This window comes from Mesoplodon mirus, assembly GCF_964341445.2.
Source record: "Mesoplodon mirus genome assembly, chromosome: 6".
Classification (NCBI taxonomy): domain Eukaryota; kingdom Metazoa; phylum Chordata; class Mammalia; order Artiodactyla; family Ziphiidae; genus Mesoplodon; species Mesoplodon mirus.
Window position 1 is genome coordinate 121,229,364 of NC_138982.1, and position 13,687 is coordinate 121,243,050.

General features: G+C 44.3%; 1 protein-coding gene across 3 annotated transcripts in view; it reads left to right on the forward strand.

Annotated features, from left to right (window-relative positions):
* Positions 1–387: 387 nt before the first annotated feature.
* CXADR (CXADR cell adhesion molecule) overlaps positions 388–13,687 on the forward strand; it is a gene marked incomplete at its 3' end in the record, with an annotated part of 59,644 nt that continues 46,344 nt past the window's right edge. For all 3 annotated transcript variants that reach the window (XM_082626091.1, XM_082626092.1, XM_082626093.1), the window contains exon 1: positions 388–450. In XM_082626091.1, the coding sequence (XP_082482217.1) occupies positions 408–450 (43 nt within the window). In that variant the 5' untranslated portion in view covers positions 388–407. The remainder of the gene's footprint in view (positions 451–13,687) is intronic.

Sequence of the window (13,687 nt, forward strand, 5' to 3'; positions counted from 1 at the left end):
GTCTGGGGAGAGGGGCTGGCCCGACCCACGTGCACATACCCAATTTAACTGAAGGCATTGAGGGGGGGATCCGAGTTCAGGCTTGGGGCGAGTGGCTGCCGGCGCACGTCAACGCCCCAGCTCCGCTGGCAGGAGTTCCTTACTCGCGTGGGTCCCAGGGCAGCCCGCCGGGGGGGCTCCCTGTTGCCATAGCAACCCCACGCGCCTGGCAGGGACGGCGCGCGCCGCGGGGCTTCGCTACTACCGGAAGTGACGTGTTTCACCTGCCGAGCGAGGGCGGGGTGGGACCGGGCTGCGAGGTGCCGCCGCAGCCAGCGGGTCGGGAACGCGCGGGGAGCCGGGTGACTGAGACCCCGGGTGAGGAGAGCCGCCTACCTGCAGTCGTCGCCCACAGTTGGGCCGCCACCATGGCGCTTCTGCTGCGCTTCGTGCTCCTGTGCGGAGTCGCGGGTGAGTGGGGGACAGATCGGTCCCTCGGGTCTTTATTGCCTGGCCAACCCTGGGGCGCTCGCTGCCTGCGGCCACCCGGGAACAATGGGGCTTGGGGGAGGGGGCGGGCGCGATTTGGGGGCGCTGCGGCAGTGGTGGCGGTTCGCGCGGAATTGCACCGGGGTGATTTTGCCGGACCGGGCGCGCGAGCCCCGAAGGTGGGTGGGGCCGCTGGGAGGGGAGCCCTGCGGGGCCGTGGGGTACCGGGGGGGGCGTTGGAGTGGGGGACGGAGCCCCGGGATGTGGGGCGGCGGTGGAGAGGGCTCCCCGGGCGCGGGTGGGTGGGCGCGGCGTGCCGGCTGCGCCTGGCGTCTCTCCCAGGCTATTCTTTGCCGCGGGTGCGGGCTTTGCTTTATTTGCTCTTGCCCTTTCCCTTGTTAGCCTCGGTGTCGTTTCCATCGGGGTTACCCGGTTTCAGAAGCCTTGGGCGGCGAGTTTTCAGGTGTCGAGCAGTCCAAGCCAGGAGACCGAATTACAAACGCCATGATTAAATGGACACTGAGCTTTTCAGTGCCTCGGATCGTCCAAGCTACCTCTAGGAAAGAGGCGCTGAACGAACTGTAGGCTGAGCCTTCTTGGTCTCGTGGAAGAGGCGAGCCCAGGCACGAGCTGTTAACTAGACGGTAACTCGACGAAGTGGACTGTGGAAAATCAGAAGTAGATTCCTGCAAAAATGCAGTATTGATTTCTGCAGTCGCGGGGCAAAGTGCAAAGGAGAAATTAGTAACCTTGGTTTTGAGTTTATAATGTTTTGATTCATTTTGATAAGATGACTTGTACAGGGAATTTCGAAAGGATTCGCCACGTAATGCATGTTCGACTGCGCCTTTCTTGGGAGGGGGGAAAAGGGCATTTAAAGCTGCGTGGATGTAAGGCATAATCGTTCGATATCTTTAAAAAACTGATTGGTTGCCATGTCCGTGCTTTAACCAACTGATATTGTTTTGTCAAAGTAAGCATTTTAGAACCAAAGGATTCATTAAACCAACCACAACAACAAAAAAACCCATCGGTGGGACCCTAGGAGGCACACTTTGTGTAGCCTCCGGAAGGATAATTTTTTTAAGCGCTCTAAAGCTGGATCGAGTGGCCCTTTCTGTTGGGATGGCTCTCTGCTTCCTGTTGAAATGTTAATTCCATTGTTGGATGCCCCAGCTGTGAGCATTACTCATGGGATCAACATTCTATTAACAAGTCTAATCTTCGATATGAGTCTATAGCATTACACTCCACCTTTTTAATACATATCATTTAGACATGGCTGAAATTTCCAAAGTAAAGCTTCCGGAAAACCTAAGAGTCCGTAACCATTTTACATGATACGTTACACCTTGTTTTGGTCAAGGACTAAACTGAAGTAGAAGTTGAGAACATTGTGATCTCTGTGGAAAAAAATGTTTTAGCCTATATCTAGAGCAGAGAAGTGGAAGAACATAAACCATATAGAGGATCCCCACCCCCACCCCGCCCAGGGATATCAGGATAATTGTCTGGATTTCATTTTTTTCTGGATGCCTCACTTTGGTAGGCACAATCTCATCCTAGGATATTTTGATACATATAGAGTCATTCTGCTCATAAACTGTACACTATGGTACAATGAACATCTCTTTAAAGGACTGTTGGCTTCAACTAAACTATTTTACTTCAATTTTCCAGCTTAGGAAACAACTCAAAAACTGTAATTGGCGTATAGCTTTGGCTATTTCTTCAGATACTTCTTGACATCTTAGAAATTTATTGCCATGAACTCAGTTTGAGTGGTGACATGATTGGATTCTACAATTGGCAAAACAAGGTGGAGGCTTACATATTAAAAATTTCAGTGCTATTGGTATATCTTCCTCTAGAGCTGTCTATGTGGGTTGTAGAGTTTTGTGTTGTACTCTGGTTGCTGATGGAACACTTTTTGATGCGTTTTTATCACCTACCTAGTCGTACCGCTAGTAATAGTAGGGTCAGTAGTGATAGAGCAGAAGCAGTGGTAGTAAAAATAAAGCCTTGATTACGCAGTTATTTTTTTTTAAATAAATTTATTTATTTATTGGCTGCGTTGGGTCCTCGTTACTGCGCGCGGGCTTTCTCTAGTTGTGGCGAGCAGGAGCTGCTCTTAGTTGAGGTGGCTTCTCTTGTTGCGGAGCACGGGCTCTAGGCACGCGGGCTCAGTTGTTGTGGCACACGGGCTCTAGAGTGCAGGCTCAGTAGTTGTGGCGCACGGGCTTAGTTGCTCCGCGGCATGTGGGATCTTCCTGGACCAAGGCTCGAGCCTGTGTCCCCTGCATGGCAGGCAGATTCTTAACCACTGCGCCAACAGGAATGTCCCTGATTACTCAGTTATTAAATGCCAGGCACTGTTCCAGGGCTTTACATACACTCATTTAATGTACCTTGCAGCCCTAGAGGATATATATGTATTATAATGTTCCCTACTGTACAAGTGGAGAAACTGAGGCATGAAGTGGTTGTATAACTTTACTCGCCAAGGTCACAAATTTCCTTCTGAATCCCTGCTCTTATCACTATGCTGCCACTTTCCTCTTTGATTACCTCTAATCGACATCTTAAATTTGTATCACTGGTTATCTGTCATTTATTAAGAACCTGCTTTTGGTTTGACCGTGTGCCAAATACTGAGGGCTTTTATTATTAGCCTTTTAATTTCTTGATCTTAGTTGAACATTTTCAGGCCCTCTGCGAACACGAGGATCCAGGGCTTAGACTGGTGTTGTAAGCTTAAATGGCCCATGACCCAGCAGCATCATTGTCACCTCGGGATGGCAGTGTTAAAGTGTGGGGTGCTGCTGCTTTTCACAGTGTCAATATGAGTGAAAGTAAAGTACTGGCCAGTGATTCTGGTCTCCAAACCACTTGTTAGCCATGCAGTGGCGGCAGGACCCTGTTCTCTGTGCTTCAGTTGCTGCTGATGTCAAGAATGGGAATCCCACTATATCAGTTGATATAGTGGGAAATGTTTATTGTTTTGCTTTACCTGGTGTTTTTTAAAAATAAATAAATTTATTTATTTATTTATTTTGGCTGCATTGGGTCTCTGTTGCTGCGCTCGGACTTCCTCTAGTTGCGGCGAGCGGGGGCTACTCTTCGTTGCGGTGCGTGGGCTTCTCATTGTGGTGGCTTCTCTTGTTGGGGAGCACAGGCTCGAGGCACGCGGGCTTCAGTACCTGTGACTCACGGGTTTCAGTAGTTGTGGCACGCGGACTCTAGAGCGCAGGCTCAGTAGTTGTGTCATGTGGGCTTAGTTGCTCTGCGGCATGTGGGATCTTCCCGGACCAGGGCTCGAACCCGTGTCCCCTGCATTGGCAGGTGGATTGTTAACCACTGCGCCACCAGGGAAGTCCCTACCTGGTGTTTTTTCCTTTACTTGAAAAAAATGAAGATTATTAGATGTGAACTTTATCCCCTCCATATGCCTCTCTCTTAATTACATTCCTGTCATTATACCACCACCAGGGCAAAAGTTGCCCTTCTCCAAGGCAAGCCACCCAACATTGGCTCCTTACCCTATCTGTTGTGGGGTTTCCATAAAATTACCCAGTATATCTCATTGCACTAGGTCAGAGGGCAGGGGCATTACCTGTGCTGCTGTTCATTGTCACAGTCCCGGCGTTAGCTTGTGGCACCTGGCAGATCGCAAGTGTTCAGCAAATGTTGCACGTCTGAATGTTTTCAGCCTCTTTGCCCATAGGCCTGTGTATATGATATGGCTCTCATCAGTTTTATCTCTTTCCCTTCTCATCCAATAAAGATGGTCCTGGGCTTCCCTGGTGGTGCAGTGGTTGAGAGTCCGCCTGCCGATGCAGGGGACACGGGTTCGTGCCCCGGTCCGGGAAGATCCCACATGCCGCGGAGCGCTGGGCCCATGAGCCATGGCCGCTGAGCCTGCGCGTCCGGAGCCTGTGCTCCGCAACGGGAGGGGCCACGGCAGTGAGAGGCCCGCGTACCGCAAAAAAAAAAAAAAAAAAAAAAGATGGTCCTCCACTAGTGACCATTCCATTAGCCTTTCTTCATTCCATTGTTAGAAGTTAAGCCTCTGCTTTATCTCTGACCTCATTCTTCTGTCTCACCCACCTGCTTCAGTTGCCAAAGGTATCAATAACCACGTGCCGAATCCATTTATTTCTTTAGAGCTCCTTGACAGCTACTTTGGTTCTTTCCTACTCTGTTAACCTGCCCTTCACTACCTTCCTCAATAGGTCCCTTAAATGGCAGCCTCCCCCATGATTTAACCCATAGCCCTCTTCTCAGCCTCCATCTTAAACCTGGGTGACTTCATCTGTCCATCACTGTACACTCAGAATCGTTGCTAGTGACTTAAAAATGTTGCCAACTCACCTCTCCTTTGAATTCTGGGCCACTATTTCCAACTGCCTAACATTCAGCATCCCACCTGAATGCACTTGAGTACCTCAGACTCTGCAGGTCCTCAACTGAAATTACCATTAATTAACTGATTAAATGATCCCATCATTCAAATATCTATGGCCTACTGTATACTATGGCTGTGCTAGATGCCCCTACAATAGTACAGGCATTTGCCTGTACTATTAATTACCATTAATTAACTGATTACCATTAATTACCATTAATTAACTGATTAAATGATCCCATCATTCAAATACTATGGCCTACTGTATACTATGGCTGTGCTAGATGCCCCTACAATAGTACAGGCGTTTGCAAGGTGCAAAAGGTTTGGTGGAACGTTCCCAGCAGATGGAGATCTGAAAGGGTATAATGTGCCTTGGGTTCAGTGCATATAAGGCATCTAACTAACACTTCTCGTTTTGATGTGCACCTGAGTCATTATGAGGACGTGTGGGGTGGAGCTTGAGAGTTTACATTTTAACAGGTTCCACATGATGTCACTGCTGAGTGCACTCTGAGTATACAGAGACCCAGAGACTGTGCCAAGAGCTTAGGAGATGATCCCCCAGGAGTGGCACTGAGAAGCTTGTGGAGGTGTTAAAGAAGTGAGGTTATACACTGAGATTTATTCTCTTGAATGGTGTAGAACTCTGCAGCAGTTTTGGAGGCAGGTAGGACCAATAGATTTAACGCATTGATCCATCTGGGATGACCTGGACACAAGCAGTCCCTGTTGAAATACAGCAGAGTGGTGCTGGGCTTCCTGTTTCAAATGAAAATTGTTCTGAGGGAGATGCAGAGGAACCTGTATCTGGTGGATTGAATGAGTGGCAAGAAAAAGTTGGAGGAAGCCAGTAGGATTTCTGGCTTGAGTGAATGATCACGTCACTAACCTATAGGGAATAAAGAAAGGAGAAGCAAGTTTTAGGGAGATGACAGTGACACGTCTTCACACGTCCTCACGCCCTCATAATGACTCAGGTGCACATCAAAAAGAGAAGTGTTAGTTAGATGCCTTATACGCACTGAACCCAAGGCACATTATACCCTTTCAGATCTCCATCTGCTGGACACTTTGTATTTGTGGTGCCTGAGGGGAATGGAGGTGAAAGATACCCAGTAGGAAGACTTAAGCAAAGGACTGGATCTCAGGAGAGAGGCAAAGATGGGTGATACAGAATTGAGAATCACTGCTGATAGGTGGCATCTGTGTCTGGTTAACCAGGAAAAGCAGGTAGGACTAGAAAAGAAGATGAAATGTGATGCTGGGGAACATCAACATCTAATAAGTAGTCAGGAGGTGAGGAACCCAGGGACAGTAAGAATTTATGGAGAGTGCAGGAGAACTAGAGGATGAGGGTGTCCCAGAAACTGATGAAGAAATGAGGCCAGTGGGTCTTACATTAGGAGATTACTGAGAACATCTGGAAAGTGATCGAATCCAGAGGGAGGACAGTACGTGTACTGAGAGTAAAGCTAGATTTTAAGAGATTGAGGAGAGGGCATCAGGTAAGTAGAGAATAAGAGATTACTTTGCACTTGCAGTTGGTTTAGTGCACGTTGCACGTATGGCCTTCATTCCAGGGGACAGTAGCAGACTCCATGGGAGAAGGTAGAAGCCAGAAGATAAGAACTCTAACTTCTGTGCGTGTGTGTGTGTGTGTGTTTATTGAAGTTTAGTTGATTAACAATGTTTCAGGTATACAGCAAAGTGATTCAGTGTGTTTGTGTGTGTGTGTGTGTGTACACACACACACACACACTTTTTCAGATTCTTTTCCATTATAGGTTATTACAGGGTACTGAATATAGTTCCCTGTGCTCTACAGTAGGTCTTCATTGTTTATCTAGAACTCTTAACTTCCAACCACCGAGACATAGAACCTTGTTCACATGATCATTCTTCTTTAAAACAGTGTATTCCTCTTTACACTCGTTCCGGGACTCTGAACTCTTTGGCTTCCCAGGGGATGTCACTGTCTCATCCCACCCTTTATGTAGGGATCCCATCAACTTTAAAAAAGCTTAAATATCCCTCCTGACATGGCTTCAACCCTTATATCCCTCTTTCAGCACCGCCTGTCTCTCCTTTTCTCCACCGGATTTCTTGAAGGAGTGGATTTTCCTTCATATCCACTAATTCTTCCACCCTTTGCAATCTAATTTTCACCCCCCCTCTACTCCTGTGAAACTGCACTGGCCGCTGTGGCTGCATCCAGTGGACATGTCACACCTTCAATCTCTTAGACCTCTTACCGAGAATGGCTCTATTGACTAATCTCTTTCCTCCATGAGCTGTTCCTCATTCTCCTTTGTGGGCCCACTTTCCTCCCTCTACTTAAATGTCAGTTTCTGGCTTCAGTTACCATTTATGTCCTTACAGCCTCCAGTCTGTTTCCTGTCTCACTCTCCCAAAGCTTTGCCCGTAATGTCAAACTGCTCACTTGACAGCTCTGCTTAGACTTCCCACAGGTAACTTCCCACAGGTACCACCAGTTGAACCTGTCTCCAAACTACTGTTCTCTCTCACATTAAATGGCATTTTCAGCCACCAAAATGCCCAGGCAAAAATCTGGGTACCTTACTTGACTTTTCATATCCTCTTCCCAGCTTACACCCAGTTTCGAAGTCACTTGTATCCCTCCAGCCACTCCTGGAGGGATACAGCATACCTCAGTGTATACCACCATCTCTTAAGATGGTTGAAGTAGCTTCATAATTGGTTTTTCATTGAGTGAGGAAATAAATGGGGAAAGATGTACTAGGCATGAATTTCTGTTTGTTGGCTTGAGAAAAGACCTGGAAGGGAAAGAGTATTTGAAGATCAAGAATAGGTATATCGTTGAAGAGGTGAGCAGGGCTGGGCTCGGCGTCCTGCACAGGCCAGCTTTGGGTGTGTCAGCCCTGCCATGCGTTCAGTATTGGAGTGAGTTTATGTTACCACTCCAGTCTCATTTTAATCCCCTGCTTTCAACCTGTTCTCCCCTCTCCCTTCGTTTCTACCTTTCCTCTATCATACTCAAATCATTATCAGGTGTAACTAAGTAAAGGCAAGAATTGAGACTGGGAGCTTTTGATTTGCTTCATTTGGTGGGCAGCAAGTAATGGATGTGAACGTTAAAATAATTTTAAAAATTTTTAAGTAATTATTAAGGTAACCTGGAAAATAATTAAAAATTATCTAACTGAAATGAGCTTATTATGGCTTTATCTTACTGTCATTTACGTAGCATTTTTATTTTTATTTATTTATGTATTTCGGCTGCGCCGGTCTAAGTTGCGGCATGTGGGACTGTCATTTACGTAGCATTTTTATTTTTATTTATTTATGTATTTCGGCTGCGCCGGTCTAAGTTGCGGCATGTGGGATCTTTAGTTGCGGCGCACATGCCGGATCTAGTTCCCAGGCTAGGGATGGAACCCAGGCCCCCTGCACTGGGAACTCAGAGCCTTAGCCACTGGACCATCAGGGAAGTGCCTCCCTTGCATTTTTTAAAGAAAACAAATCTAATGTTCTAGAATAATTGTTAGATTGGTTTTGGAATTAGATTGGTTTCTATTAAGAATATGATGCTAAGTGGAAGTAAAGAGCAGTAACCTTTTTTAGCCCTGGCTCCTTTATTTTCTACTTAATTTTTTCGGTGGGGCTGAAATTACAAATGGTAGAGTGTGAGGGGGGATGGGAGAACTTCACCTTGGCACAGTGAAGTGGTCTGTACAGGAAGCTGGTAGTTTATGGTTTGGTGATCTCTTGGGGCTCATTTATTGATATTCTTTGTAATTTGTTCACTTTGTTGAATCCATTACTGTCTCCACGTAAAAGAAAATGGGAAGGAAGTTGAAAATGTTTCTGTATTCAGTGGCAAAATGGTGACTTAAAGGAACATTTACCTCTTTTGTGCTTTCCCACTGGTCTTTTCTGTAGGCTTTCCCTCCCCTCATTGACTCACCCTTTCTGGTTTCTAATAATGAGTTAGCCAATTAAAGTTTAAGCCTTAAAGGCCTTAGCTTGACTCAGTAGTATTTGCGGTTTATTTTAATTGGCAGGGTGCTGGTAGAAGAAAAGGTTATTGCCTGCTCTGTTGACAAAGGGAAGGTAGGATAAGGGAAGGAGATAGTAACAGTCTATTTTTAGGGTAGGTGTGAGATCAGTGGCATGGTCCAGTTTGACCTTTGATAGTTGGTGAGAAAAGGATTAATGGTCACATTAACCAATGTTTATACATACTGAGACAATGCAAATTTCTTTACAGACTATTAAATCACTTTCATTCTTTCAAAGATATTTTACAGGTTGGAATGGGAATGCTGTTTCATTTACTTCTAAGAAAGAAAACTTTAGATTTCAGGAAGAAGCAACATAACTAATCATGATTACTTTTTCACTTCCCTATCGTGTAACTGTATGTTCTGTGTGAGCTTTTATCTATCTATCTATCTAGTTATCTATCTATCTATTTATTTATTTATGGCTGCCTTGGGTCTTTGTTGCTGCACGCGGGCTTTCTTTAGTTGCAGCGAGCCGGGGCTACTCTTTGTTGCGGTGCGCAGGCTTCTCATCGCGGTGGCTTCTCTTGCTGCGGAGCACGGGCACTAGGCACACGGGCTTCAGTAGTTGTGGCATGTGGGCTCAGTAGTTGTGGCACAAGGGCTTAGTTGCTCCGAGGCGTGTGGGATCTTCCCAGACCAGGGCTCGAACCCATGTCCCCTGCATTGGCAGGCGGATTCTTTTTTTTTTTTTTTTGCGGTATGCGGGCCTCCCACTGTTGTGGCCTCTCCTGTTGTGGAGCACAGGCTCCGGACGCGCAGGCTCAGCAGCCATGGCTCACGGGCCTAGCCGCTCCGCGGCATGTGGACTCTTCCCAGACCGGGGCACGAACCCGTGTCCCCTGCATCGGTAGGCGGACTCTCAACCACTGCGCCACCAGGGAAGCCCAGCAGGCGGATTCTTAACCACTGCGCCACCAGGGGAGTCCCTGTGTGAGTTTTACAGGTTTCTCCAAAGGAAGTATGGTTTGGCTGCACAGATAAAAATGCTCTCAAGGAATCTCAAGGAATATGCAGATACGGTGAAATCAAACGTGTTGAGCCACATCTTTGTTGAATTGTTAGAGTGACTCTAGTTGACCCTCCTCAGTCTCTCAGATTCCCCAGTAAAGAGTGCTTTGAACTCTTGAATACCAGGCTATTCTCATGGGGGTTTTCTTTAATGGACCAGACAGAAACTTCAAGTGTTTTGTGCCCTGGATAGTTCTACAGTAAGAATTGAGAAGACTCTTTAACCTACTTGGTTGTACACTGTGAAATCTGATACTTTTAGAATGAGCTGGTAACTCTGGGCTAGAAAAGTGATCTTACTGTGTTTTTAAAGACAGTTTCACATGCATCTCATTTGAATCCACTCTCCTGACAGCCTATGGGTAGGAAGGACACATTTTTTTTTTTTTTTAATAAGGAATCAAGTTGTAAAGCCAAGGCCTTAAGTTCAATAAATTATGGCATTGGTCCAAGACAATGCTGACCTAGTAGAAACATGTCATTTAAAATGTTCTGGTAGTCACATTTAAAATTGAAAAGGAAAAGGTGAAATCAATTTGTATATATTTTGTTTAACCCAATATATACAAAATATTAATTCCATATGGTCAAATTGAACATCAGTAAGATTAATTTTTTTTTTCATACTAAGCCTTCAAAATCTGGTATTTTACCTACAGCACATCTCAGTTTGCACTGGCCACATTTCACGTGCTCAGTAGCTGTGTGTGGCTAGCAGATACCCTTTTGGTCAGTACAGGTCTAGAACTTGGAGCTTTAGTTCCCAGTAACCTTCCACCATATTTAGTTTCAGAACATTCCACTAACTAAAATAGCATGGGTGTGGTGTGCCATCAAAACAGCTTTGTCAAATGGAAAATGCCTTTGGAACTGCTCTCATGAGATTTTATCTAAAATAATTATTTGTATCACAGTATTCCCGTTGACAACAAGTTAAATAAAGTCTCTTGTTATTTAGTTTCTTGTAATCATCAGAGCATTTGTTGCACACAAAATTATATCAGCTGTCCTTTTTTGGTTATATGCATTTATATTTTAGGTATAAGGTAGACAAAATAAATATATGGACAAAAATAATATTTTTAGCTTGCCTATGTGGGGAATAAATGCATTTATGGAGAGATTGAAAGTAAGGATAGAGTGGTCCCTGGTGATGGTTGCTAGGAAATTTGAATTTATTTTGGGATATTAGAAAGGAAATCATGCCAAGATTGAGGCAATCTTACAACAGTTAGACATGCTTACAACTGGTTTTTTATTATTATTATTATTGTAACTAACCTTTTCTTTATTAACTTAAGTATTTTCCGCAAGTAGGTGACATTTGCTTGTTTTGCTGTTACGTCTCTTTGCTTTTTTTTTTCCTGTGATCTCATCTTTATAAGACACTTCACCTGAGTTTCTTTGCTTTTTTTTTTGTTGTTTTTTTGGCCAGGTACTCACTTTTCCTGTTTCATGTTAATTAAAGGAAGAAAAGAAAACTTGTGGTTGTTTTTGAACGAGGAGGCAAAGGCAGATTTCTTAAAATGAAGCGATACGTGTTATTTTACGAAGGTGATGAAAATATTCACTATGGCAACGGATCTGCTTTACCCATAATGCAAAATACCCTATTTGCATTTGTTTTGCCAGAGACTTCTGAAATTAGCATCTCTGTATTAGAGAACATGGGGAAAATAATACACTACATAGATTGAAAACAGGCTGAGACTTAATTTTTTTTTTAAGGTTTAAAAAAACAAAACTTTTATTTAGAAAGGCTAAAATGATTGCATGCTAATTTGAACAGATAGGTTGTATAAGAAAATTCCATTTTTGATACCCTCCAAGAGTTGGATTCCATTATGTGTGCTTTGCTCTTTCTTCAGACCTCTTAACTTCAGACTGGAGTTGAACAGAAATGTGGCTTACTCCTTTCCCCTCAATTCACTAAGAATTAATTTTATTTATTTATTTATGGAAGGGTTTTCTTTTTTTTTAATTAGTTATCTATTGTATACATATTAGTGTATGTATGTCAATCCCAACCTCCCAATTCATTCCCCCCCCCACCGCCCCCGCCGCCCCGCTTTCCCCCCTTTGTGTCCATACCTTTGCTCTCTACATCTGTGTCTCTATTTCTGCCTTGCAAACTGGTTCATCTGTACCATTTTTCTAGATTCCACATTAATGGAATATAGAAATTCCATTCTGACTTACTTCACTCTGTATGACAGACTCTAGGACCATCCACATCTCTACAGATGACCCAATTTCTTTCCTTTTTATGGCTAAGTAATATTCCATTGTATATATTTACCATGTCTTTATCCATTCCATCTGTCGATGGGCATTTAGGTTGCTTCCATGACCTGGCTATTGTAAATAGTGCTGCAATGAACGTTGGGGTGCATGTGTCTTTTTGAATTATGGTTTTCTCTGGGTATATGCCCAGTAGTGGGATTGCTGGGTCATATGGTAATTCTATTTTTAGTTTTTTAAAGCACCTCCATACTGTTCTCCATAGTGGCTGTATCAATTTACACTCACACCTACAGTGTGAGAGGGTTCCCTTTTTGCCACACCCTCTCCAGCATTTGTTGTTTGTAGATTTTCTGATGATGGCCATTCTAACCAGTGTGAGGTGCTACCTCATTGTAGTTTTGATTTGCATTTCTCTAATAATTAGTGATGTTGAGAAGTTTTCATGTGCCTCTTGGCCATCTGTATGTCTTCTTTGGCCCATTTTTTGACTGGGTTGTTTGTTTTTAAATTTTTTTTTAAATAAATTTATTTATTTTATTTATTTATTTTTGGCTGTGGTGGGTCTTCATTCTGCATGCAGGCTTCCTCTAGTTGCGGTGAGTGGGGGCTACCCTTCATTGTCCTGCGTGGGCTTCTCATTGTGGTGGCTTCTCGTTGCAGAGCACGGGCTCTTAAGTGCGTGGGCTTCAGTAGTTGTGGCACGCGGGCTCAGTAGATGGGGCTCACGGGCTCTAGAGCACAGGCTCGGTAGTTGAGGCATAAAGGCTTAGTTGCTCCGCAGCATGTGGGATCTTTCTGGACCAGGGCTCAAACCCATGTCCCCTGCATTGGCAGGCGGATTCTTAACCACTGCACCATCAGGGAAGCCATGTGCAAAGGTCCCATTTGTTTATTTTTGTTTTTATTTCCATTACTCTAGGAGGTGAGTCAAAAAAGATCTTGCTGTGATTTATGTCAAAGAGTGTTCTTCCTATGTTTTTCTATAAGAGTTTTATAGTGTCTGGCCTTACATTTAGGTCTTTAATGCATTTTGAGTTTATTTTTGTGTCTGGTGTTAGGGGAGTGTTCTAATTTCACTCTTTTACATGTAGCTGTCCAGTTTTCCCAGCACCACTTATTGAAGAGACTGTCTTTTCTCCATTGTATATCCTTGCCTGCTTTGTCATATATTAGTTGACCATAGGTGTGTGGGTTTACCTCTGGGCTTTCTATCCTGTTCCATTGATCTATGTTTCTGTTTTTTGTGCCAGTACCATATTGTCTTGATTACTGTAGCTTTGTAGCATAGTCTGAAGTCAGGGAGTCTGATTCCTCCAGCTCCTTTTTTTTCCCTCAAGACTGCTTTGCCTATTTGGGGTATTTTGTGTCTCCATACAAATTTTAAGATTTTTTTGTTCTAGTTCTGTAAAAAATGCCATTGGAAATTTGATAGGGATTGCATTGAATCTGTAGATTGCTTTGGGTAGTATAGTCATCTTCCAATCCAAGAACATGGTATATCTCCATTTGTTTC